This window comes from Myotis myotis, unplaced genomic scaffold, assembly GCF_014108235.1.
Source record: "Myotis myotis isolate mMyoMyo1 unplaced genomic scaffold, mMyoMyo1.p scaffold_m19_p_11, whole genome shotgun sequence".
In the NCBI taxonomy this organism is placed as follows: domain Eukaryota; kingdom Metazoa; phylum Chordata; class Mammalia; order Chiroptera; family Vespertilionidae; genus Myotis; species Myotis myotis.
Window position 1 is genome coordinate 1,251,241 of NW_023416315.1, and position 27,509 is coordinate 1,278,749.

The 27,509-nt window shown below is 59.1% G+C and overlaps 1 protein-coding gene across 1 annotated transcript in view; it reads left to right on the top strand.

Moving 5' to 3' along the window:
• The first annotated feature begins 9,928 nt into the window (after window positions 1-9,928).
• VWC2 (von Willebrand factor C domain containing 2) overlaps window positions 9,929-27,509 on the top strand; it is a 33,551-nt gene continuing 15,970 nt past the window's right edge. The window contains exons 1-2 of the mRNA XM_036327207.1: window positions 9,929-10,382; window positions 11,604-12,417. Coding sequence (XP_036183100.1) covers window positions 11,713-12,417 — 705 coding nt within the window. The 5' untranslated portion in view covers window positions 9,929-10,382; window positions 11,604-11,712. The remainder of the gene's footprint in view (window positions 10,383-11,603; window positions 12,418-27,509) is intronic.

Sequence of the window (27,509 nt, forward strand, 5' to 3'; positions counted from 1 at the left end):
AGTGCACTGCGGGGGAGATGGCCTGGAGCCTGGGAGCTCCCAGAGTGCACTGCGGGTGGACCTATGAACCAGGAGGTCACGGTTGGAGCCCCAGGTCAGGGCACGTGCCAGGTTGTGGGCTCATCCCCAGTGTGGGGCTGGGGGAGGCAGCTGATCAGGGATTCTCATCACGGATGTTTCTCTCTCTCCCTCTCCCTTCCTCTCTGAAATCAATAAAAATAAATAAATAAGGAAAGAAGGGGAAAGGCTTGCGGATGCTTTTCCCGCGTGAGACGCTGTGAGCATTGATGTGTACACCTTCGCAGCCCCTGGTGGAGTGGGCGGTCCTCACTCCACTTTTAAAAACTGGCAAACCCTGCTCAGAGGTCCAGCCTGTCCGGGCAGCAGTGACCAGTGCTGGGGCCACGTCCGCCCACCTCCCGTGGCTCCCATGGACCTGCCTTCCACCTGCACCGCTGCCACCTGAACAGGTGCGATGGGCAGACACCTGAAATGAGCCTTCAAATGCAGGGACAGGCGAGGTGGTGGGCGAGTCCAAGAGGGAGGGAGGGGGAGGGGAGAGGGAGGGGAGAGGGAGGGGGAAGGGAGGGGGGGAAGGAGAGGGAGGGGGATGGAGAAGGGAGGGGGGAGGGGTGGGGGGAGGGGGAGTCAGGAGGGGTGGAGACTGGCGCCTGACCGGAGCTGATTCCCCCTCCTCAGCCCGGTGTCCAGGGAGGAGGCGCTGTAAGGGCCGCGGGCGAGCAGCAGGACCCTCTTCGGGAAGTGGCCCGTGGCCATCAGCACCCAGTGGCCCTCGGCTCCTGTGAGCGCAGCTGATCCGAGGGCGCGGGGCTGGGGGGCTGGCGCGGAACCGGCCCTGCAGCGGGAGCTTCAGGGGAGCCTGGCCCCACACCCCCCTTGGACCTTCAGGGGTCCTGTTCCCGGAGGAAGGGGCAGGCCCACATCCTGAGTCACCGCAGCGGGAGCCCCGCAGAGGGCGCCCTTCCCGGGGTTGGCAGGGCTCTGGCTTGGACAGGGGGCGCGGTTCCAGGGACTGCGGTGGAGACAGGCTGAGTCGCCGACTTTGGGAGTGGCACTGCCCAGTTCCCAAAGCAGGGGCTCTGTGAGGCTGGAAGCTGCTCTGAAGACGGATTGGGATTGAAAAGGGTGGAAGGTAAGGCAGGCGGACCCCACACCCCCCCAGCAGGTGTCCCATCCGAAGCTGTGTCTGGCCCCTCACAGGCCTCTCCAAAAGCAAGGCCTCCTTCAGTTCCCGCCCCGTTCTCCCGCCTCCATGGTAGGTGGGCGCATCTCATGGCTGGCGATGGGCTTCTCTTAGCAAAGGTATTGATTAACTCTAAGCAACATGTTGCCATAGAAATACTCCACGCACAAGCCAACCACAGGCCACAGATACGACCAAGATGAACTTTTCATTCTCTAAATTGCCCCCAGCCGCTCCTGTTTGTCGCAGCAGCAAACATGCAGTGGACGAGACTCATCTTCCAATGAAGGGACCTCAACGGCTGTTTCTACTTTTATTTTATTAAAATATATTCTCATTGATTTCAGAGAGGGAGAGAGATGGAAACATTAACGATGAGAGAGAATCATGGATAGGCTGCCTCCTGCTCGCCCCCCACTAGGGATGGAGCCCACAACCCGGGCATGTGCTTTTGACCAGAATCGAACCTGGTGGTACCTTCAGTCGGCAGACCAAACGCTCTATCCACTGAGCCACACCGGCCAGGGCACAAAGGCTGTTTCTCCACACTGGAATGGCCTGGCCCTATTTCCCAGAGTTCCCATTGCTTCCCTGTTTGGACTAGTTTCTAGTTTCTCCAGCGATGGACGGCCATCACTCAGACTGGCGCTCGGCCACCATGGCCTGGGGTGGACACAGCTCTTCCCACTGACAGCACGGCCGCAGGACGGGAGCCAGCTGTTCGCTGGACCTGAAGCGCCACAAGGCAGGTGATTGCTGCTGCCACTGGACCAGACGGGTTCCACCAGGGGCCCGCGGGGAGAGTCTCACTGGGGGACTTGAAACTGCAGGCATCATTCAGAGACGTAAGGAGTGGAGAGTAACAGTAAGATGAAGAGCAAATGTGAATGTAGCATGTACATCCTCAGCCTCTAAAAGGCACTTCGCAGGCCGTCGCCAAGAGCCGTTGCTGCAAATACATCCACAGCCGTGGGTAAGGCTGGCTGCTGGAGTTTAAGACAATCTGCAAATATTCCTCCCCAAGCCCCCCGCGCGCGCACACACACACACACACACACACACACACACACACACGTCTTGTATCTACACAAGGAGGGAAAGGAACGCAGAAAACTGTGAAACTTCCCTTGGGTGATCAAATTATTATTGTTGATTATTTCTTATGCAATGTCATAATTTTCCAAATGTCTATTAGGTGGATACTTATTAAGTGCCCTTAATATATATTTTTAATATCAGTAAAAAGAGTGTGTCTCTTCCCTCAAGGAAATTACAATACAATAGAAGAAATTTCAGTTGCGTAAAACATTTGCTTGGGTCCTTTCCTCCGAGCCCAGGCTTTGGAATGATTGCACTGTATGTCCAAAACCTTCCTCACCAAGCCCTGCTTACGGAAGAGTAGGATGTTAAAACCTCACTGTTGACCTTTTGATTTCGTAAAGAGGAAAACGGTCATTATAATGTGTTCTGTAGAACGTCTTAACGTAAGTAGTCGGTATTATGCGGTATTATGCAGTGGAAATAGGACTGTCGGGTTTTGCAAATAAAAATGTAGGATTCTCAGTTCAATTTGAATTTCTTATAAACAACATGTAATATTTTTAATATAAGTATGTCTCCCGCAGTATTTCATGCATTTACCTATCAGTCTCAAGTGGAAAGAGTCCAGGGTAAGAAAAGCCTTAATGTTTTTATTGAGTCTTTTAGAGAGAGAGAAAGGGAGAAGGAGAGATGGAAACATAAATGACAGAGAAACTTCATCGATTGGCTGCTTCCTGCAGGCCCCCCACCAGGGATCTGCCTGCAGCCTGGGCATGTGCCCTGACCAGGAATTGAGCTAAATATTCTAGGGCATAAGCTTTGAGGTTTTTAGATTTTTTTCATTGATTTAAGTCTTTAAACGTCATCTTTCTAACAATTTTAAAAATCACCTCAGCTGGTTCCATGTCTACTTAAGATTTATAAGGATGTGAAAAAAATCCCTCCCATTGTACCAGCAAAATGCCAAAAGCAAATTTTTGAAAACTTCATTGAGGAGTTGTGGCTGCAAAGCAATCTGAGAGCTAAAGTCCAGACCAGAGGTCCTCAACCTTTTTAAACAGGGGGCCAGTTCCCTGTCCCTCAGACATTCCACACATGCGCACTGCGGGCCCGGGACGAGTTGGCTGCTAAGCAGGACAGGCAGCGGCGGCAAAAACACCCGGCGGGCCGGATGAATGTTTTCGGCGGGCCGCATGTGGCCCGCGGGCCGTAGTTTGAGGACCCCTGGTCCAGACGGACAAGCCATCCTGGTGGTGGAGGGTGTGGGCACGCTCTCTGTCATCACTGACGGGCGCAGGCGTGGGGGAGGCATGAGTCAGCAGGTGGAAGACAGTGTGCTGGGTAAGGGGAAACTATGCAAACCACTGAGAAATCTACGGCTGGCATGTCACTTCCGAGTCTGCAGGAGATGCAAAAGCAAAGACAGTCTCGTACACCCGGTAATTCCCTAAACCGTGAATTTTGCTGGAGGGGTGTAGTTACTGCCATAAGGATGTATGTATAAATCCATGGAACAGAACAGAGACCCAAACAGATACACTCAATCATTGATAGGACATTGAAATATTCTGAAAGGGCTCGGCCGGTGTGGGTCAGTGGTTGCTGGTTCGATTCCTGGTCAGGGCACCTGCCGGGAGCCGGTCCATCCTTGCTGTTTCAAGGGACCTGGCATATATGGCATACTGTTCTTAATATGTTTGCTCACCTTCTTGGCACTATGTGTTTTAACCAAGGTCACCTCTCTGAGAAAGGTTGTTTCCCCAGGTAGGGATTTTCCCCTGAAGTTAGGGAGGGAATAAAATCCCTTAACTAAGTGCCAGGTGGGTAATTAATCACTTTAACTACGAACAATTATGCTTAAACTACATAATCTTTACTCCCTGGAATGGAGATAAGAAACGCCCTAACCTTTGGAATAGAGATTGATAGGATTGGAATCAGCTGGTATAAATACAGATGTAACAAGACAACAGGACACAGAACCTAGACACAGAACCTACACAGAACCTAGAGACAGAAGAACTTCGCTGGAGAGAACATGGCAAAAGATCCTGGGCAGAAACTGGCCACAGAACCTAGAGACAGAACCTAGCGAGAGAACATGGCTGAAGAACCTAGAGACAGAACCTGGCTACAGAACCTGGATAGAGCATGGCAAGAGAACCTGACTAGAACCTGGTGACTGAACCTGGCTGGAGAACCTGGACAGAACCTGGCTGGAGAACCTAGCAAGAGAACATGGACACAGAACCTGGTTGGAGATCCTAACCAGAACTTGGCTGGAGATCCTGGCTAGAGATCCTGGCTAGGCTGCTGATCAACTGAACGCTGTCTCCGTGTCATTCCTTCTTCGCCAACTCCGTCCACACCTTTGGGGACCCCTGGACCTGCTGGGGTTGGTCTCCAGCAGGCACATGCCTGGGTTTCACGCTAGATCCCCAATAGGGGGTCTGTAGGAGACAACCAATCAAGATGTTCTCTCCCATCAATGTTTCTCTCTCTTCCTCTCCCTTCCTCTCTCTAATAATAAAACAACAACAAATTTTAAAAATATATTTTATTGATTTTTTACAGAGAGGAAGGGAGAGGGATAGAGAGTTAGAAACATCGATGAGCTGCCTCCTGCACACCTCCTACTGGGGATGTGCCCACACGCTGATGCTCTATCCACTGAGCCAAACCGGTTAGGGCAACAACATATTTTTTTAAAAAGAATTAAAAAAGGGAAAAAATCTGAAAGGAAAGTCATTTCAATAACGATGCTGAGAAAGTTAGGTATCCATCTGGAATGAAATAAACCTTGACTTCTAACTTTGGATAAACCATCAAATGACCTTGAACTAGCTCCTAGAGCTAAGTACAAAAGCTAACCCTATAACGCTCAGGAGAGACATGGAAACACTGTTCTCAGCCTCAGAGTAAGTACAGATGTCTTGGAAAGCACGCATGCACACACACACACACACACACACACACACACACACTAATGAATAAAACACACATTTGATAAGTTGGAATTCATGACAAAATTTCTGTTTTTCAAGAGACTTTACCACGGAGACATGGGCTCAGGAGTCTGCTTTCATCTCAGCCGGCAGCAGCGTGCGTGTCGGTGGACAATGCTGTGGCTGTGGTGAGAGCAAGCGGGGCCGATCGGAGCCACGCTGGGCAAGCAGCCAGGGCTCTGGGCAGAGAGCAGGGCCGGACCATCCGGGGGCCACGGGACATGATGCGGAGAGCACGGCCCTGTAGACACGGCCGCCCAGGCTCCGGCCCCTGCAGGCTAAGTCAGTGCCGTTGGTTTGGGATTATCTTCTATCTGATCTGTAAATGTCTCTTATAGACGCCTGGACTCGAGAATCCTGAGCATTACAGGGTGTTATGTTTGCTCCTGCCTGAGCACCTTCCCCGGCAAGGAGCTGGTCTGGGAGGTGTTTCCCCCTTTGAAAGGGACCCACCGGCTGGGCTGGGAGCACTGAGCGCTTCTAATGGCGCTGCAGCTGGAAGAGGCCCAGCGTCTTGCTTGGACGCCTGGGCTGCCAGAGACGCTGAGCTGGCAGCGGGTCAGTGCACGAGTCCCAGACAGTTGTGCCTCTGAGCGCAGAGCAGACTGCGGGACTCCCGCGTGAGGGGAATTCTTGTGTAGAGAGAGCGGAGGCTTCACTCCTGGGGGGTGGGGGGGGGGCACATTTGGGAGCAGTGACTATGGGACAGAAGCCACTCAGCCCAGCACCATGATGGGGCCTCGGGGGCTGCAGTAGCCTCGGGCCACTGAGGAATGTTGCTGTGGCTGAGCTCCATCAGGGAGCCCTGCTATTGTCTGGGCTTTTGAATTTGCAAGTGAGAGAGAACTCCGGTTCCAGCCAGCTCGGGCAGAGAGAAAGCTCTGCTTGGGCGACGCAGACCCATTCACCCCGGTCACGGTCACGCTAAGCACGTCTTCTTGTCTTGCTTCCAGTTTCTGCTGTGCTGTCGCCACTGCAGGTGGAGCTACCATTCGGGATGCCCCTGGGAGGCCCAGCCTTAATATTTCATGAGATCCACGTCCCAAGAAAAACACGTTTGCTCTCAGATGGTTCGAGCAGAAGTCCGAGGTCTGGCTCTCACAGTATAAATCAGACAGCAGGAGCGTTCCTGAGCCACCGACCCTGGCCACGCGACGGCCATGCTGGCAGGACCTGCCCCGGCCCGGCCAGCTCTGCCTGCGAGCAGGTGGCTGCGCGTGGACAAGGACTGGTTCTCCAGGGAGCATTTGCAGTGAGAAGAAAGAGAATGGCTATTGGGTGGCAAACATTTCCGCACAGTCAGCACGAGCTGCACCCTGCTGCCTGCACACAGTCTCCATTGCAAGTAGGCCCGGCTCCCTCGTATCTGTGGGGGACTGGTTCCAGGACTCACCTCCCCGCAGTTACCAGAATCCCTGGAAACTCAAGTCCCTTATATAAAGGGTGTCGTATTTGCATTAACCTACACACATCCTCCAGATACTTTAAATATCTCCCGATTCCCTATAATCCCTACTGCCTGGTAAATGCTGTGTAAGTAGTTGTCCCATCATATTGCTTAGGAAACAATGACAAGAAAAAGTCTGCACAGGTCCAGCAGCGATGCAAACATCTAGGCCTAACTAGTCTGCAGCAGCAACGTCAAAGGTTCCCCCAAATATTTTCCATCCGGGTTGGTGGACTCCGCGTGGATGCAGGCCCCGTGGGTAGGGAGGGCCAACGGGGTGAATATAAAGAAGTAAACTTCTGATGAATGAATAGAAACAGTATCTTTGGGGCAAAAGGAAGGAATACGATCTGAATGCAGCCTAGAAGGCGGCTTTGGTATCTTTGAAAAAACATACTCCAAGAATACAAATTAGTGACTGGGTTTCGACCTGGAGTCAAGGGGGCAGTGATGTGCTGAGTGGTCCCAGGCGTGGCCACAGCACCTCCAGGCTCATTCCTTAAAGCTCTAGATCAGCGGTCCTCAACCTTCCTAATGCCGCGACCCTTTAATACAGTTCCTCATGTTGTGGTGACCCCCAATTTCATTGTTACACATTGAACATAATTAAAGCATAGTGATTAATCACAAAAACAATGTGTAATTATATATCTGTTTTCCGATGGTCTTAGGCAACTCCTGTGAAAGGGTCATTCGACCCCCAAAGGGTCGCGACCCACAGGTTGAGAACTGCTGCTCTAGATGGAACGAATGTTGGCTGGCAAGTTAATTTACTGGAAGTAGAATGAGAATCACCCCAAAATGGACCACGCCGAGTAACTTGCTGTAAGAATAAAATAGAGCTGATTACTGGGTGCCTAAAACCAACTCCACGAGTGCGGTGGGGAAGCCTGGCCCGCAGTCACGTTCTGGTGGGCACCTGAGTCACCTGTCCCCTGACTAGTGATGGCGACCAGGTGTGCAACCCCTCAACCCTCAATGGACTCCTCAAAGGACTTCTTTCTTACAGAAGAGAGGGGGTGACTCAGATGCAGAAGCCATAGCAGAGCAATAGAACAAGAATTGTTCATGGCCCAGAACAACCGGAAATTCCAGGCTGCCTTATGCCTGGTGGTGAAAGAATGGAGTTTCTCTTTTTAGCTGGAGACAAAACCTAATTTGCATATTCCTGGGGGGGGGGAGAGGAAGTGCCTGGGAGATGGGGCAGAGGGCAGAGGGAGGGAGCGCTGCAGGATTATTCTGGGAGACTGGGCCAGGTGGGGGAGGGCCAGGGGATGGAGACAAAGGCAAGATCCGAAAAGCACTTGGTGTCCTGTTCGTGATTCTCCTTTAATTCATCCCATAAACTTCCGTCATGGCCTAGCCGCGTGCCAGGGATGGCCCAGGAGCTGGATGCTGTGCGCACAGAAGTGACTGACAGTGAGAGCTGGCAGGGAGGGGAGAGGATAATTCCGCGTATGCAATGCCACCCTACACACGCCCAGGAGTAGAGATGAGGGGTTGGGGGGGGGGGCTGTTGAAGGCTCCCTGGGCAGTTTGATGGGGGGACTTGGCGGGAATGGAGCTGCCCCTGCTCCCTGGGCGCCTGACATGGGCAGAACCTGATCCCTGAGCAGCGGGCCTGCTCGTGTGCACCCACAGCAGCCTCGGAGCAGCAGCCATGGCTTCTCAGCTCAGAGTCCGAGGTCAGCCTCCTGCAGGAACACACAACCCCGCTGAGCCTAGATTCCCGGTGGACCTGGCTTCTAGTCCCTCAACCCCCAGAGGAAGGTTCACAGCTCTTCCTCTCCACGGGCTCAAGTTCAGAACTGGAGTTAAATGCGGCCTCGCCCAAGGTCACCAACACCACCTCTGCCACACGGTTCCAGGGAGGACCTCGCCTCGCCTTCCAGCTGCAAATCTGTTTCCCTCCATGTGCCTCCCACCCGGGGCGTCTGGTCTTACTTTCCCTCCCAGAGAACCCGCCCCTCTTCCTTCTTCCAGGTCTAGGACGGCTCCCACCCGGACCCTCCTCCTCCAGGCCAGTATGCGTGTGCCCCGCTCGGGCGAACATACATCGAGCCCCTGTTGCGGGTTGTGCGGTCTAAGCGCCTGTACACTGTTAAGTCCCAGGGCCTCAGTGCCTGCTGGTCCAGGCCTGCATGGCCACTGGGGCCTGTGCTCCATGGAGTGGGTCATGTGGGGTCTGCTGAGCAGGGGACGGTGGGGGGGGGGAGCTGCCTCTAGCCTTGGGGAGGCAGAAAGAGAGTGAGGAGGGCAAAGGCAGAGGGACGGGAGCCTCCCAGAGGCCTCCACCCACATGGCTTTGTGCTCTGGCCACCGCCTCCTGCCTTTTATCTGGTGTCAGGAGCAGCAGGCTCCCGCAGCCTCCAGGGGCCGCCTGTGCCTCCTAGCACCTAAGCCTGGTTTCTCCATCATAAGGGGCGAGGAGGGAATTGGGGGGAGAGATTCCTTGTTTATGCATCTGAGCATCTCAGTGACTCCAAGACTCGGGAGTGGGAACCAGCGCCCTGGAAACAGATAACTCCCAGAAGTCCCCTTTTAGGGGTTAATGTGAACAGTTGCCTATTTTTCCCCCTTTACCCCAAAAGGTAGCACATTTCTAGACCAAGATCCAAGGATCAAAACACATCTGAGCCACGCAGGCCTCTGCCTGAGGCCCCATTCCAACCAAGTTTCTGTTGGCTCAGGAAAGAGTGGGCAGCGCAGGGGAGGCTGGGGGGGGGGGGGCGGGGGGATGTGGAGTTGGGGGGCCTGGGGGCGGGGGGAGATAGGGAGCTGGGGGCGGTGGGGGGGGATGGCGGATGGCGGAGATCCGGGAGGGACCTGGGTGGGTTGAGGAGTTCCTTCCTCGCAGTTTCTGAATGTAAAGGGGAAACTCTTAGCAGCTCAGCAAGGTAACTGGGCCTCCGAGTCCCACAGGGAAGGCAGGCAGCTCAGCGTTTCCTAAGGAGGCAGATCTGAGCTGTCCTCAGAGGGAGAGCCGAGGGGGCCGATCAGGAAGGAAGAAATGAAAGGAAAGAATAAAAGAGAAAATCCCAGTTGAGGGTCCAGAGGGAAGTGAGTGAGCGCAGGGAAGGAAGGAGGATGGCCAGGCTGCTAGCTGGCAGCGGAGTGGGGGACGCGGCCGCGCGCGAGAGTGACAGGTAGGTGCGCCCCCAGGTAGGGGAGCCGGTGGCAGGAGGTCCCCAAACCCCGGCAGCGCGGGCTGCGCGGCGGAGGGAGCGGGAGCGTGCGGAGCGGGAGGCAGCGCTGCGGGCTAGGCGGGCGCGCGGTCTCCGGGGCGGCCGGCCTCCGAGCCACTCGCCGGCCACTGCGCTCCGGGCGTCGCCACCGCCTCTGACGCCGCACCGCCCGGCATCCCAGCTGCGGCGGGAGAGCTCCCCGAGCGGCCGAGGGGCGGAGCCAGGTCCCGCCAGGGCCGCGACCAGGGATGAGCCGCGGAGGGCGGCACGGGCTCTGATGCTGATCAGGCCAGCCACTGCCGGCTGCGGGCGGCACGATGGACCAGCCCCCGCAGACGCCCTAGCCGGGTGCGTGCGCCGGGCCGGGCGGGGCGCGCAGGTGGGGCTGCGGGCTCCTCCGTGCGCCTTGCGCAGGTCCCCCGCCGCCCGGAGGGTGGGTGCCGGCGCCTCGGGGCTGCGCCCTCCGCGAGCCCGGAGCCCGACCGGAGCCCCGCGATCATGTACGTAGACTGGGCGCCCGCCCCGGGGATGGGGATGGGGATGGGGATGGGGATGGGGATGGGGATGGGGATGGGGATGGGGATGGGAATGGGATGGGGATGGGGATGGGGATGGGGATGGGATGAGGGCGCATGCTGGCTGTCCACTCCCTGGGCACCGAAGGCCTCCCTGCAGCTCGGGAGGGAGGAACGCCTCCTTCCCGAGTTTGTACATACCGGCGCCTTGCGCCAGCTGAGGGGCCCCAGCCGGGCTGAGTGAGCAGATGGCGCGCTTGACCGGAGCCCCAGAGAGCCGGCCAGGGGTGGGGTCCCCGGATCGCCGAGTGGGGGTAGGGTTGGAAGGGGAGGGTGGCTGGGGTGCCCGCACCCTGCGGCGTCTAGGGTTCTCTCAGCCCCTTTGGGCGGCAGGAACTTTGGGATCTAGAAAGGCTTTAGGGACGGGGTGGTGAGGGGGACTCGCCCCGCCTGCGCCCTCCACCCCCAGCTCCCCCACCGCGCGCTTTCGCGGGACCCGACCCCTGGCACCCGACCCCTGGCACCCGGGCTCCTCCGCCATGACCCCCTCCGGGGTGCAAAGCCATCAGAAGACAGAGCGCCGCGGCCCACGCGGGGTTCTCTCCCCGCCCCCCAAGTTGCTGGCAGCCTGCTGGGTGCTGTGGCCAGTGGGGGGCCAAGCTTCGGAGTCCCCCACCCTGCCGCGGGGGAGTCCACAGCCTCCTGGGCACTGGCCTGGGAGGAGGGCGGGAAGGGGGTCTGCCCCCGCCCCCCCCCACACACACACATTTTAAAAAGTTGTTGGAAATGCCCGGGGGGTGGGGTGGGGGGGTCCTGCTTAGCTGCCAGCGCGGTCTGGTCCCCGACTCTGCCAGGGAATTCCCCACTGGGACCCTCTGGGACTGTGGCCGGGACCTGGGGAGGGGCGCCCCGGGCTCCATCCAGGACCTGCCGGTGGGGGTGGGGGACGGGGCCCGGCTGGCGGCTTCCCGCCGCCCCACCAGCCGCCTGCTCCTCACGATTCTAGGAGAAACGCCGCGGGGTTTGTCTGGAACTTCGCTTCCATGTCCGTCTCCGCGTCGTGAGGCCTCAGGAGCCGCCGGGCTCGGACGCGGGGCCCCCGCCCGCACGGTCCTGCTCGCGCCCCTAGCGCTGCGGGAGCTGCGGGCCGGGCGGCGGGGCGGCGGGCCGGGCGCGGGCTCGGCTGAGCTGCTGTTCTCTCCGCAGGGACCACAGGGACGGCGGCTCCGGGCCCGCGGCGCGCCCCGGGGCTGTGAATGCGCCTCGCCCCGCGGCCACGCTCCCCGCCCGCCCGCCCGCCGGGACGCGGTAGGGGATGCCCCGCTCGGCGGCGATGGCCGGCGGCGCGCTGCCCGGCTCCCTCCTGGTCACCTGCTGCCTGGTGGTGGCCCTGTGCAGCCCGAGCATCCCGCCCGAGCAGCTGGCCCAGGCGCCCGAGCGGGAGCGGCCCGGCCCGGAGAAGCGCGAGCACGCCTCGCGGGAGGGCCCGGGGCGGGTGAGCGAGCTGGGGCGCCCGGCGAGGGACGAGGGCGGCGGCGGCCGAGACTGGAAGAGCAAGGGCGGCCGCGGGCTGGCCGGCCGGGAGGCGTGGGGCCGGCAGAAGCAGGCCTGGGCCGCCCAGGGCGCGGGGGCCAAGGCCGGGGACCTGCAGGTTCGGCCCCGCGGGGACACCCCGCGCGAGGAGCCCCCTTCTGCTGCCGCCGCCCGGGACGCAGCCGGCCCCGACCCCGCGCCCGCGACGGAGCCGCCCGACGAGTACGCGTACCCGGACTACCGCGGGAAGGGCTGCGTGGACGAGAGCGGCTTCGTGTACGCCATCGGGGAGCAGTTCGCGCCCGGCCCGTCGGCCTGCCCCTGCCTGTGCACCGAGGAGGGCCCGCTGTGCGCGCAGCCCGAGTGCCCGCGCCTGCACCCGCGCTGCGTCCACGTTGACACCAGCCAGTGCTGCCCGCAGTGCAAGGAGCGGAAGAACTACTGCGAATTCCGGGGCCGCACCTACCAGACCCTGGAGGAGTTCGCGGTAAGAGGCGAGCTGCGGGGGGAGCCGGCTCGGAGCGCGGGGAGCCCCGCTGGGGACAAGAGGCGCCCTCCGCTCCCCAGAGCTGGGCATCGCCGGGCGCCCCTAAGGCCACCTCTCCCATAGCGGCTGGCACTTGGCATTCGCCCCTTGGCCTTCCCGGGACCCGGCTTCTTGGGAGGGAGGCCAGGCTCGGAGGGCGCGGCCCACCTCCACTGGAGGCGCCTCTAAGGCGAACTTGGCTCTGGCTGCTCCTGTAAACTCCGGGCCTTGGACCTGCTCCGCCAGCTTACACACACGGCGATTCTCATGACAGTGCGGGCCATTGGGGTGTATTCTTACGCTAATAGCCAGTTAAGGGCGAGTATTCATCTAAATCAGCCGTTCCCCTGGTATGTGTTGGGCCCTCCTGAAAATATTCTAAAAATGGAAAGAAAACGCCTGCTCCTTGGCCGCCTGGACACAGTGGTCAGCAAAAACCCAGATGCCAGTGCAGGGGGAAAAACCTTCTCTTTTAGGTGAGAACGTGCCAGTGTGAGCCGCAGCCCCTCTGAGTGCCTGTGCACACCAGGCTCCGGGCTGGTTTTCAAACTCGGGTTCACGTAGCTCAACCTCATGCCATGCTGCCAAGTAGGTTACGGCTCCCATCCCCAGGCGTGGAGAAGAGGACAGTGAGCCACAGGATTGTTAAGTAACGTGATAAAGGCAGCACCCTCTTCAGAAGTAAACTCCTGTGTCCCGCTCAGCGGTTCTGCTCCGCTGCGCATGCAGCTACCCCCGTTCCCTGGGTCCCAAAGTCCAGGGAGGAGATGGAGATGCTGCCCAACACGCATGGGCTGGCCCCGAGTGACCTCCTGGCCCAGAGTGAAAGCCCTGCCTCCCCGCCAGGGGGCCTGGGAGACACCTGCAGGCAGTTCACCCATCCCAACCCCCCAGCGCAGGCGCAAGCCAGGCCTGCCTGGCCTCAGCCCATGGACTGGGAAGGCCAGAGATTTCCTGGCGGCGAAAGACATCCTGGGACCTAGAGCCCCTAAAGCTGGGCGGGAAGAGCAGGTGGGGAGGATCCTGCTGGTCCCCCAGGCCACAGCCACCGAGAAATGCAGATTTGGGGTGCGCCCAGGGTGGGCCTGCTTGTGAGGAGTTTTAGGATTGAACCCCTGATGCTGATGCTGTGCAAACAGGAAGCAGGGGGTATAGGTCTGTATTAAAGGAGGAAGTGTAGAAAGAACGCTGGGGTTCGGGGTCAGGAACCACAAGGTTCCATTCTGGCTTTGCAACAACCAGCGTACGACAGGGACCCCAGCCCAGGCCCCTCGCGGTGCCTTTATTCTTACCTGTGACATAAGGGGCCAGGCTGCCCAACGCCTCCTGGGAGTCGATGCTAAACCTGTCTGTCCTCACAGTCCTTGGTTTCAGCCCTTGGAGAAACAAAGAAAACTTTGGTGAGAAACTCCCACGGTCCGGGCCGGGCCACACCCCTGAGTCAGCAGGGCCCTGCCCTCACAGTGCTCCCCGAGTCCTGGGGAGCCGGGCAGACACCTGGGTGGTTGGGTGCGGCATTGAGGGCAGAGGTGGCCATGGGCGCTGGCGAGGCCCAGAGGAGGGACTTCCTGTTGGCCTGGGACAGGGCTGTAGTCAGGGAGGGACCCAATGAAACAATTCTCTTGAGGTTTCCGTTCATAAGAAAATCTAAGAGTCATAAGAGCAAAGACACGTGGTTAGTTTTGAATTATTAACGTGGATTGTTGCACTGTATGGAGTTCCATGGTCACTTCTTAAATGTGTCCCAGGAGGTGTAGGCGGAGGGGTTATTAGCAGTTTGATCTAAAATGCCCAACGCATCACGGAGCGGATGTCTGTTCCCCTGAAATCCCAGGTAGAGGAGACTTCAAACTCCTGTGCGGTGATTCCCTGCCAAGCGGTGGATGCCGCCAGCCTGCCTCTGGGTCCGGGAGGGGCTCCTATTTGACTCCTGCGTTCAAAGTGGGCCACTGAGTGGAATGTGTGTCACACTCCACAGGTGGGAGATGGGGCAGCAAAGGGGACTTTGGAAAGAGGACCGTCTTGGGGAAAATGAAAGGCCCAATACCCTATTTTTAGAGCATGAACTGCATCTCTCCTCTCCAACTGACTCTTCGTTCTTCATTTTTATCTCAGAGAGGAAGGAGGAGAGAGAGAGGAGAGAGAGGAAGGAGCAGAGAGAGAGAGAGAGAGGAGAGAGAGGAAGAGAGAGAGAGGAAGAGAGGAGAGAGGGAGAGAGAAATATCAATGATGAGAATCATGGATCGGCTGCTCCTGCACGCCCCCCAGTGGGGATCAAGCCTGCAACCCAGGCATGTGCCCTGACTGGGAATCAAACCATGACTTCCTAGTTCGTAGGTCAGTGCTCAGCCACTGAGCCACACCAGCCAGGACTGACTCTTCATTGTAACTTCCGTCCAATCGCTGTCAGCCGTGAGCTGTCCCAGCAGGAATGTTGGGGAGCTGCTCGCGCCCTTAGCTCTGTGCCTGCCCTGCAGACGCACACTGCGTGCTGACTGCATTGCGGGATAGACCCTGCCTGCTCCTTCCTGTTAGCGTCGGAACATCTCCACGCGTTTCGCTAGCTCAGTGGGCTTTGTGTCCGTCAGCTGGTGGCTGTATTTTGGTTTCCCTTCGCGCCGGGAGAGGGGTGTCGGAAGGATGTCTGCGGAAGAGTCAAGGGTGAGCCCAGAGCCCACGGGGTCCCTGGTTTGCGACAATGGAGACTTGTCATGGTGCCAAGTGCCAGGACACAACCACTGCTCGCACGCCTGCTCTGGGGATCCTGGGCTCAGAGCAAGAACTCGTAGCCTGCGGGGCGCACGGCCCAGGGCGTATGGGAAACAGAGAGGAGCACAGGTCCTGCCTGGACCGCCGATGGGGGTACAATCTGGCCAGGCTGTGAGCACCGGTTCCTTCGAGTAGAGGGAAGGAGGGGAAGGGGAGGCTGCCCTGGGCCTGTTTCCCCGGAGGCACTGAGGCGCGGGCCGCCTGTTCTCTGCTTCTCCCCGGAGGAGGCTGTGGTGGGGGGGCTGTGGTCTTCGGGAGGAGCCATAGAACCTGTGCCTGGGAAGTGCCATAGCCCTGCCTTCGGTGCTTCTCCTTCTGGGGCGCATGTCCGCTGGCTGCCCTCTGCCCAGGGTTCCCTGTACTTCAGACCCGCCTGCCCCACCTCTCCATGTCCCTCACCCCAGGGGGACCCATCCCTCACAGCCTGGCTGACCTCACTCCTGTACCAACCAAACCCCACTAGGTACTGACGGCACTGAGGGGGTATCATTCGTCCAGGACGTGCGCGGCTTCGCTTGTTTGTCCAGCTCAGAACCCAGCCGCACGGAGGGTTTCCCTGCTGCCTCTCCCATCAGACCAGGCCCCGTGCTCACCCGTACCTGCAGGCGCCCAGCTCTGACAGGGAGGCCTGCCCGTTGGGTCACGTTGTTTAGGAGCGAGTGGTATGTCCACGCGCCGCCTGCCTCCCCGGGCGTGTGCCTGGGCGAGGGCTGCCCTGACCAAGTACCACAGCCAGTGGCTGGAGCTCGGGCAAGGCCTGGTGCACAGCCCTGCAGGCTGGGAGGCCGAGCTCAGCTGTGGGAGGGTGGGCTCCTCCCAGGCCTCTCCTTGGCCAGCAGGCAGCGTTTCCTCCCTGTCCTCAGCGGGCATCCCTCTGCACGTGCTGTGTCCTCGTCTCCTTTGCTTATAAGGACACTGGCCATGCTGGGTTGGGGCCAATTCCTATGACCTCATTTTAACTTCCTTACCTTAAAGCTGTGGTTCTCAACCTTCCTGATGCCGCGACCCTTTAATACAGCTCCTCATGCTGTGGTGACCCCCAACCATAACATTATTCTCGTTGCTACTTCATCACTGTAATGTTGCTACTGTTATGAATCGTCATGTAAATATCTGATATGCAGGATGTATTTTCATTGTTACAAATTGAACATAATTAAAGCATAGTGATTAATCATCAAAACAATATGTAATTATATAGGTGTTTTCCAATGGTCTTAGGCGACCCCTCTGAAAGGGTCCTTTGATCCCCAAAGGGATCGCGACCCACAGGTTGAGAACCGCTGCCTTAAAGGTGCCTATATCCAGTCCCGCTCGGAGGTGGAGGTGGTAGAACTGCAGCATCTGGATCTGGGAGGGGAGGCAGAGTCCCTGGCCCTCGTTGACCTCATAGGCGCAAGCGGAGTGGATAAGAGCAGCGCGCTCCGGAGGGTGAATCGCTCGGGGAGGGTGATGGTGAGCCCGACTGGGAGTGTTTTAAAGGAGGCAGGGAGGGAGGGGAGTAAAGCGCCGGCCTGGAACCGTACCTCGGCAGCCCCGGGAGCCCTCCGATTCTGCCCGAGCCGTCCTTAGCAGCACTTCAGGGTGCGTGACCCAGGTCACTGTGTTTGTGTCCTTGTAACTCACAGGCAACCGTGACAGGCTCTACCGAGCAGTTTTAATTCACCCGGATGACTACCAAGCAGGCTGGCAGCAAATCAAACTGGAAGTTCATTGATAAGACATAATTCCATTTTGAACAACAAAAGGATTGTTCCCCCCGTGGGCATCCCGGCCCCTGGGGGAGGTGACCATAGAAACGGGTCTGCACGCTGGGCTCAGTGTCCTATGGGAGCTGGTGGGACCTAGTCAGCTCCCGAGATAAGGCCGCGCAGGACACGGCTCCCCGTCGCTTTGCTGTGGGTGGGATGGGACCCGTTCACTGTGTCCACACTGGGTATCCTAGCTGATCAGGAGCTCTGATCGGCGAGTGTACACGTCTTTGGAGAAAAAGGGCCAATGAATTATTAATAAGTGCTGCTCACAGGGCTGTCTTTCACAGCTTGAGGACTGGCGACGGGGAGATAACGGCGAGAGTGGCAGCAGGGGACATGCCTGGGGACCACTGAGTCACACACACCCCCCGCTCTGGCGTCAGCGTCTGACGGCCACTAACCCTGCTGCCACATCGCATCTTGAAGTTTGTTAATGAAAAGATATCTTACGTGAAATTTGGGATCAAAAGCTCCATCTAAGTAGATTGCTATTGCAATTGTGACAAAGCGCCTGCAAAGAGGAAGATGCGATTCTTCATATTTCCAAATGGATTTGATATTCCACTGGCTGATATTATTAACATAAAACAATAGTTATTATTGACCTTTGCTGCATCAGATGAATCACGCCGCGTAAAGGGCATGTGCCTTTCGCTAAGTGGTCTGATGTTTGTGCCTTTGCCGCCTCTGCGTTTGCTTGGGTTCTGAGTAAGATTCTGTAAACTCCGGACTCTCAGCTCCTGCCTCCTGTCTGAGGCCACTTCAACAAGAACCAGGAAACAAAAACTGGGGCGTCCACACGGCTGTGTCCCTCACTCGGTGGGGAAACAACTCGAATGCCTGCACGTGGTCTGCACCACGAGACATCCGATTGGCCAATACGGTGGGATAAACACCGCGGAAGTTTGATCTGTCATGACGGGAGGAAGGAGCCAGCATTTACTCAGCACCTGTATGCTTGACACATTGTGGCGGTGACATACATGACAGACTGATGAGTTGGTATTTTCTTTATTGTAAAGGAGAGAAAGCTAAGGCTCATATCCATTAAGTAATTGGATCAAGGTCAACCAGCTAGCCAGTGGTGGAACTCCACCTCCTCAGCTCCATGACCACATGACCACACGGGACCAAGTGGCCTGCTGGGTGTGGCCAAGGGAATTTCTGGTCCCTGGGGAAGGGAGAGCACAGGCAGGCTTGGGGCACTTGAGTGCAGTGTGTCTAGTAAGTGCTGGATCGGTTTGGTGAAGTGTTTATTTATGTGGGTTGTGTCATATTTGACTCCAGCCACCCAGGACGCAATAAATACCTGTGCCCCTCAAAGAAGGGAATCTTGACTCGGAATGGGGACAGAAGCACTGGGTTTCAGGAGCGGCCTGCGGGCAAGGGGAAGGGCTCAGTGGGCAGTGGACGGAACACTAGGTCGCCAGAGGCAGCCGAGACCTTGGCGAGGAGCAGGCCCATGGGGGGGAGGGGCAGACTGTGGCCCGAGGGGCACCTCCAGCTCCAGAACGTGCTCTCTTGGCTCCTGGCACATAAGACGTTTGTTTGACGAGTGCAGATATTTCACAAATGAGGGGCTCACGTACACACCCGGACTGCCCAGCGGTGCAGACGGGACGGTGCCCAGCTGGCAGCCATCTGCCCAAGCTGTGCCACGCCGCCCCTTTCGAAGGGCATTTGCTGACCACATCCCCACTGGGCGTGGCTTACCTGTGTCCTTCAGCCACCTGGCTTTGCAACGCCTCTCCCTGCACAAGTAGAGACATTTCACCTTAGGAAGCCGATGCCTTATTCAGAGTCCTGCAGCCAGCTGGCTCGGGAGGCTCGGGCACGGGGGCCCAGCGGTCAGGCCCGGCCTGCAGTCTGGGTGGAGTGTCAGCTCCTAGAATCTAGAGCTTCAAGAACAGGGCACGAGCCCCGGGAAGACAGGGTGGGCGGGAGCCTGGTTCCAGGGCAGCCTGAGCCTGGGGCAGTTGTCAGAGCCTCCGTGTTTCTATGGTTAAAGCTGGAGAGTGTCCTGCTGACCTCTCACAAGATAAGAAGGAGCTGAGAGACGGAAGCCATCAGATCTCCACAGCTCTGACCAAGCAGGGGAGACACGCCTGCCGTCGGGGCCCTGTGCATCTTACGGGAGGCGACTGCCTCCAGCGCCGTCTGGGCTCTAGACAGCCCGCCAGCGGAGGCGCCATCACCAGGGAGTGGCTGCAGGGGGCTGTTTTCCTGTGATATTTACCTCTCAGGGACTATCTCCAAATCTCATAAATTCCAATTAAAAATGTCATTCTTGCACTTATTTATTCAAACTAGTTTTTGAATATTTATTTGCCAGGCACTGGTCGGGAGACTGGAGGTGCAGTGACAAACCACGGGGTCCCCGGTAACCGGGCAGTGACCTAGGTGTGGGAGGTGTGCAGGGGGCACCACGAAGGGCTCTTCGGGGACCGGTGAAGCCACGTGGGCAGGCTCCATGGTTGCTGTGGGTGCTTGTTAGTGACAGAGGCATCCTGGCGGCTTCTGGGGCGAGGGCAGGAGTCTGTCTCGAATCGTGGCTGTGGCTGGAGGAAGGCCCGGGGCCGACCAGGCCGCTGGAACCCTTCTCGCTGCTCCTCTGCTCCAAGCTGACCAGCTGCCAGGGGACGCGCTTGGCATTCTATTTCTGTCGGGCACTGGGGTGCAGCCAGGACACTGCGTGCCTCGCGGAGCTGCAGGGAGGATGATGTCAGGCGTCTGCCCGTCCTGTGGCTCCTGTCGGCCCAGCCCTGGACAGGCCCGGGAGGGAGCGTTGGCTGGCGGCCCCCTCTGCACAGTTGCTCTCACGACTGAAATGCTGCTGCCATAGACAGGATGTGACGACTCCTGGCCTGGGAACACGGGGGATGGAGAGCCGGCAAAGCCGCCGTGTGCAGAACTCGCGAAATCCCGGAAATCCTGTACAATTCTTCTTCTGAAAAGCACCGCTCAAACGGCCACAGTGAGAGGAATGCCTCCCCGAGGTGGAGTCAGGGTGCAGGGAGCAGTCAGCCTCATAGCAGGAGCTGCCTGGGGGCCTCTAGGGGCTCCTGGGCCCGCGGGGTCCTCACAGCCTTGCCGGTGACAAGTCAGGGCCCCATCCCCAGCATCAGAGCAGATCAGCACCTCCCACCTGAGCCTAGGGGAAGGGGCGGGGCCGACGCGGGGGGCGGAGCCAACGCCAGGATGGGGGCAGAGGCACTCCTGGGCGGGGCCGGTGCAGGGGGCGGAGCCGGCGCCAGGATGGGGGCAGAGGCACTCCTGGGTGGGGCCGGTGCAGGGGGCGGGGCCTACGCCAGGAGGGGGGCAGAGGCAGTTCTGGGCGGGGCGGGCGCAGGGGGGGGGGCCGGCGCCAGGATGGGGGCAGAGGCACTCCTGGGTGGGGCCGGTGCAGGGGGCGGGGCCTACGCCAGGAGGGGGGCAGAGGCACTCCTGGGCGGGGCCGGTGCAGGGGGCGGGGCCTACGCCAGGAGGGGGGCAGAGGCATTTCTGGGCGGGGCGGGCGCAGGGGGCGGGGCCGGCGCCAGGATGGGGGCAGAGGCACTCCTGGGCGGGGCGGGCGCAGGGGGCGGGGCCGGCGCCAGGATGGGGGCAGAGGCACTCCTGGGCGGGGCCGGTGCAGGGGCGGGGCCTACGCCAGGATGGGGGCAGAGGCATTTCTGGGCGGGGCGGGCGCAGGGGGCGCGGCCGGCACCAGAATGGGGGCAGAGGCACTCCTGGGCGGGGCCGCTGCAGGGGGCGGGGCCTACGCCAGGAGGGGGGCAGAGGCACTCCTGGGCGGGGCCGGTGCAGGGGGCGGGGCCTACGCCAGGATGGGGGCAGAGGCATTTCTGGGCGGGGCGGGCGCAGGGGGCGGGGCCGGCGCCAGGATGGGGGCAGAGGCACTCCTGGGCGGGGCGGGCGCAGGGGGCGGGGCCGGCGCCAGGATGGGGGCAGAGGCACTCCTGGGCGGGGCCGGTGCAGGGGGCGGGGCCTACGCCAGGAGGGGGGCAGAGGCATTTCTGGGCGGGGCGGGCGCAGGGGGCGCGGCCGGCACCAGAATGGGGGCAGAGGCACTCCTGGGCGGGGCCGCTGCAGGGGGCGGGGCCTACGCCAGGAGGGGGGCAGAGGCACTCCTGGGCGGGGCCGGTGCAGGGGGCGGGGCCTACGCCAGGATGGGGGCAGAGGCATTTCTGGGCGGGGCGGGCGCAGGGGGCGGGGCCGGCGCCAGGATGGGGGCAGAGGCACTCCTGGGCGGGGCCGCTGCAGGGGGCGGGGCCGGCGCCAGGATGGGGGCAGAGGCACTCCTGGGCGGGGCCGGTGCAGGGGGCGGGGCCTACGCCAGGAGGGGGGCAGAGGCACTCCTGGGCGGGGCAGATGCAGGGGGCGGGGCCGGCGCAGGCCCTGAGTGGGCTGAGCCACGTGCAGAGCCCAGTTCCTGCTTGCCCAGCGGTCCCTAAAAACCAAGTGGGATCCATTTGCGTAAAGGGGTTCCAGGCTGGTGTCTGACAGGCAGACGCCCTCGGCAGCGATGCAGTCTCCACCAAGGCCGGGAAGAACCCCACACTCAGTGTTGGGGGCAAAGTGATGTCAGGATGAAATACAGGAAGAAAGGGTCCCCGGCAAGAGCCCGCGGAGTTGAGCAGCCAGAGGAGACCCAGCTGCGGGCGTAAAGGGAGCGTTTAATCCGCACAGAGAATCCGCGCCGGGGCAGGAAGCGCGGTGAACGACACCAGCGCACCCGACACCCGCGTCAACTTTGGAAAAGAAGCAGAGCTCGTATAAATGAACGACGTAATAATTGGGTGAATGCTCACTGGAGGGCGGGATGGTGAGTTAGGGAAAGATTGTAGATAATGTAGTGACCCAGCAGGGATTGGAGTGGCCCCGAGTGAAACACAGACAGAGGCGGAGCGTGCGAGATGCTTCCATATTTGGAGGACAGAGAGACAGGACCGAATGCACATCAGCTTAGAGTTCTGGACACGGGAGAAGTGGAGAGAGCCGTCCCAGACTTTCTCACTGAAACGCCACTATTTTCTTTCTTTCGTTTTTTTGTTTTGTTAATCCTCACCCGAGGATATTTTTAAAAATTGATTTTTAGAGAGAGTGGAAGGGAGGAGTAGAGATAGAGAAACACCGATGAGCAAGAAACATATCGATTGGCTGCCTCCTGCACGTGCCGTGACCAGGGCCGGGGATTGAGCCTGTAACCGAGGTACATGCCCTCGACTGGAATCGAACCTGGGACCCTTCAGTCTGCGGGCTGACGCTCTATCCACTGAACCACACCAGCTTGGGTGAAAGACCACTGTTTTCTAAATCAGGAATCCCAGTGAATCTAAAGGAAGATACATAAACATACACGCACACCTCCCGTATCACCGTGAGGCTGCACAGCATCAAAGGCAGGAAAGATTCTAAGAACAAAAAGAGAGAAAAGACTTTACCTGCACAATCACAGTAAGTAGGCGGTCAGCTGACATCTTGTCAACAGGAGAAGCGCCCAAGCAGCGGGAGAACACCCTTAAAGAACAAAGAGGAAATACGAGTCAATCCGATTTAAATACCCAGCAAAGCTCTTTCAGGAACGAGTCTGGACAATGATATTTTCGTTTTCTTTTTTTAAAATATATTTTATTGATTTTTTTACAGAGAGGAAGGGAGAGGGATAGAGAGTTAGAAACATCGATGAGAGAGAAATATCAATCAGCTGCCTCCTGCGCACCCCCTACTGGGGATGTGCCCGCCACCAAGGCACATGCCCTTGACTGGAATCGAACCTGGGACCCTTCGGTCTGTAGGCGACGCTCTATCCACTGAGCCAAACCAGTTAGAGCTGAACAATGATATTTTCACAAAAATAGGGAGCATAACCAAAAGTCCTTTACTGACACGACTCAAAGTGCAGCCTGAAGGCTGAGATTGGGAAGGAGCAGGTCTCAGAAGCAGAGTCACGGAGTCAGGGAGGAATGGGACGAACGCTGTTGGTCAGTGAGCCACAGAACTGCTTCTCCACGGGGCCACGGTCGCCGGCAGCGGGCGGTGGGCAGTCTGTGCAGACCTGCCTGTTGGTCATAACTGGGGCTGGGGTGGGGGAGGTTACTGACATCTGGTGGGTAGGAGCCAGATGTGCTGGTGAAATCATGCAGGATGCAGAGCAGACCCCGCATCAGCGAGGAGGGCTGGCGTTGACACCCGACGAGACTAAATCTGGGGGGTCTTCATGGTGGTGACGCCTAACTGGAGGTGGACCCAATGTTTCTGAGCTTTGCGAGGGTTGGTGTGTTTTGCACTGAATTTTGAGTTGAGAAAACTATCTTTAAAGCATTTTTAAAAATATATTTTTATTGATTTCAGAGAGGAAGGGAGAGGGAGAGAGAGGAACATCAATGATGAGAGAGAATCATTGATCGGCTGCCTCCTGCACGCCCCACATTGGGAATTGAGCCTGTAACCCAGGCATGTGCCCTGACCGGGAAGCGAACCATGACCTCCTGGTTCATAGGTCGACATTCAACCAACCACTGAGCCACACCGGCCGGGTGAGAAATTTATCTTTGAACACACAGGCAATCCCATTAAAAACAACTTTTAAATGTTTAGGGAAAAAAGTTGTTACTGGGGCCAGCTCAGCTTTAGGCAAAAATCATGAAACCGGTGAACATTCTCAAAGGCCCCTCCTGTTGTCCGGGGCCGCTGGTCACAGATGCCCCCAAGTTCTGGTCGGCCATGAGCGATGGCTCCCACGCCTCCTGTGAGAAAATGCAGAGCTACCGGCAAGGAGGGCTCCTGGCTGCTTCTCCCGCCCTCGCTCCCTGGGCAGCTCCGCAGTGAACAGTGCGGCGCAGGCCACCAGAGAGGCCTGCGGGCATCTTTCTCCCGCCGGGGCTGCCGCGCTTGTTTGCACTCCTTTGCCGGCTTGACAGCTCCTCGATTAGGTGTTTTACTTTCAAACCTCGGTTCTCTTGGTCAGGGCAGCTCAGTATTTTTGTCTGAGGAGGCTTGGACCAGAACACACGCACAGTAGTGTCAAGCAAGTCACAACTCGCCCTCGTTCGTTTCCGTGACGGTGTCAGGAGCCATCGCTGTGCCCCTGGTCACAGTCCTGCCTTGTGGGCAGTTGCGTCCTGGGAACACGGGAGCCTGGCCAGTGGACAGGCCGCCCTGAGCACCTTCGCTGGCCCGGCTGGGAGGTCAGCCAGGCTGTCACGCGCGCAGACGTGTCAGGCGGGAAGGTTGGAAGGGAAGTGATTCTGACAAGCACTGCCCTCCCCCGGGGCCTGCGAGGAGCAGAGGCTGCTGAGCCCCAGGGATGAACTGTGCTCTGATGCGAACCTCTCAGCGCAGGTCACCTCCCAGCAGAGCCCCGTCACCCCCCCCCCCCCCCGGCTCCCTATGCCCCCAGGAAGCCAAGGAAGCAGCTCATCTTGCTCCTCGGGGGCGGGGGCGACACAACTCAGTGGTCATCTCTCGGAGACCAGGCGCCGGTGTGTCCTGTGCAGGCGGAGCTGGCCGGGCCCTTTCCTGGGAGGGAGCCTTGTGGTGGGAGGACCATCAGGGCCTGGAGATGTCGCGGGGGCGTCCTGTTGTGATTTCAGGGTGCTCGGGGAGGGTCTCCGCACCAACCAGCAGTGCGGGGTGACGGTGTGAGCCAGCGATGCCCGCCGCCGGCTCGGGCCCTGGTCCAGCATCCGCCAGGCAATTGGCAGCTGAGGCGCCCTGAAGGGAGACACCCAGCTCCGGCCTCAGATGGTGTCCAGACGGCGCCCAGGAAGCCGCTCTATCGCTGGGCCATCTCAGCCCGAACCCCGGAGCCCGGCCAGCTTTGGGCAAAGGAGATGGACTCACGCCTTTGACTGTCTTCCCCACGCCCTGCCTGAGCTGTTGCTGCCATCTCAGATGGAGGATGCCCAGAGGAGGAGCGGCTGTTCTCCGTGTGTGTGCGCGCGCATGTGTGTGCGCGCACATGTGTGTGCGTGCACATGTGTGTGTGTCTGTGCGTGTCTGTGTGTCTGTTTGTGTGTGTCTGTGCGTGTCTCTGTGTGTCTGTGTCTGTGTGTGTGTGTCTGTGTCTGTGTGTGTCTGTGTCTGTGTCTGTGTGTGTCTCTGTGTGTGTCTGTGTGTGTCTGTGCGTGTCTCTGTGTGTGTCTGTGTGTGTGTGTGTCTGTGTCTGTGTCTGTGTGTGACTGTGTCTGTGTGTGTCTGTGTGTGTGTGTGTCTGTGTGTGTGTGTGTGTGTGTGTGTGTGTTAGGAAGAGGTGTGCATATCAGATGCCATGTCCTGTTTGTTTCTGTTTTGCCGCAGTCCCCACTGCTCTCTATTACAGCACCGAGTTCACTGTCCCATCGTATTTGCTGAGTCCCTGAAAGAACTTGACTTTGTGACCCCCCGAGAGATCCCAGCCTCGTAGGCCACCCTCACACCCCTCGTTTAAAAGCCTACTCTTTGGAAGACATTTAATTTTGGTTATTTACCTTTTCGGTGAAAACCAAGCCCTTTTCTTTCTCCCAAGTATTGCTTATCTCTAATGACCCTTTATTCTAAATCTAAAACAAACGGGTTTAGATCTTCCCACTTGTTTAACATGTGGAGTTTGTCTCCCCCAAACCCCCACCTGCCCCCCAGTCTCCTCCAGATAAGTGTGCCCTGTTGACATCGCATCCCTTCTGTTGGGGAATTAGCTTAGGGATCTATGAGTGAGAACAGCATCTATTAAAGTAACTCCGCCAAGACCTCACCATGGCCCGGCTTCCCAGGGGGAGGGGGAGGGGAGAAGACGCCCCTTCCTGCTTGGGGCCAGTGTCCAGGTGGAGCTGAGCCCGGCTGAGTGCTGCCTGTGGCCCCTGGGTACTCCCCAAACTCCTCCCCTCTGTCCTACTCTGTGTGCCTCAGGCCAGGGTGGGGGCGGAGGGCACACATCTGATTCTACGGCAAAAATACGGGTGCAGGTGGCGTCTCAGTCAGCGCAAGCTGCCCTAACAGCCAGAGGAGAGGCCCAAACCACAGACATTTACCTTCGCCTCTGCGGGGATCAAGGTGCCGGCCGGTGGGGTTCTGAGAGGACCCCTTCCCTTGTGTCTGGGTCTCCCCATGGTGGAGAGAAAGCAGAGAGATCTGCAGCCGCTTCCTCTTCCTACGAGGGCGCGATCCCAGCCGGAGGCCCACCCTCATGGCCTCACCTGCCTCTGATTGTCTCTGATGCTCTCCCCTAGGCCCCACCTGTAAATGCCTTGCCATTGGGGGCTGGGCTCCAACCACGGACTCGGCGGCAGCAGGCCGAGCGCTTGGCTGCCCGTGGTCTGGCTGCTCCCTCAGCACCTGTGTCCACAGGAACTGACCAGGCCTGGAGCCCCGCCCTGGGGAGCCCTCCTCATGCCCTTCACAGCTGTTGGCCAGCACGCTTGCCTCACCCCTGCTCACCCCTCCTCAGTGAGCCCCTGCCCGAGATTAGTCACAGGAGGCCTCGTGAGTTATTGGGGGGGTCTTGCGGAGAGAGCCGTGGGCCTGACAGCTACCTGCGCCTCTGCCAGTGCTGGGGGACTTGTCCCCTTCCTGGGCCTGGGAGCTGACAGCTTCTGGGACAGTTCTTAATTAAGTCCCTTTGTGTGCAAATCCGTTCGCTGACAGGATGAAAAGACAAAGAGAACCACAGGAAAGTCTTGCAAGAGAGCAGGCGCTGCTGGTGCCAGGCTGGGGGGCGGCTGCTTGGGAGTCAGCCCTCCGTGGAGGAGGGGATTGAGGGGCACAGGGTCCGGGCCTGTGCTAGCCCAGGTGAGGGAGGAGGATGACACAGCACTGGGAGCCCAGGACGCAGGCCACGGGGTGGGGAGGCAGGCGGCGGGGTTGGGGGGAGGAGGGGGAAGGCAGGCCGTGGGGTAGGGAGGGAGGCCGCGGGGTGGGGAGGGAGGCTGCGGGGTGGGGAGGCAGGCGCAGTGTCTCCTGTCCCTGCGGACCCGCTGGGTTTGGAGATGGAGCTTGGAGATGCCGCGGGCTGGTTTGATGAGACAGTTTGAGGTCAGGAACCTGAGCCGGGCTGGGAGATGCAGTCTGAGGCGCCTGTTGAAAGGAAGCGTGACCTGCATACACCCTCCAGGCTCCCGGGCGAGGGAGGGGCGGGCAGTGGGGCCGGGACAGACCTGAGATGGTACCTGAGTGGCCAGAGGGCTGCGCAGACCCGGTTCGGCGGCCGCCCCGACCTGCCCGGTGGACTCCTGGCCGTTCCAGCCTGTGGGTGTTTTTTCGCTCTGGAGGGAGCAGAGCGGACCCATCCCCGGCGCCTCCCGGCCCCCAGGCCACCGTCCAGGTGATCAGAGCCCAGGTGTGACCAGAAGGGGTCCTGGGACTTCCTGCTGCACCTGCTCTGGGCGCTGGCACCTGCGGGGAGACGGGCTCCAGCTGCAAAGGGCACGTTCGCCCTCTGGTGACCAAACGGTGACATGACGCCGGCTGCCAGGCCCGCGCTGGGCGGGTGAAGGGCTGGGCCTGGTGCCTCTGGAAACTGGTTTCTCAGCTGGGGTCCCGGGGCTCGCCTCGCGT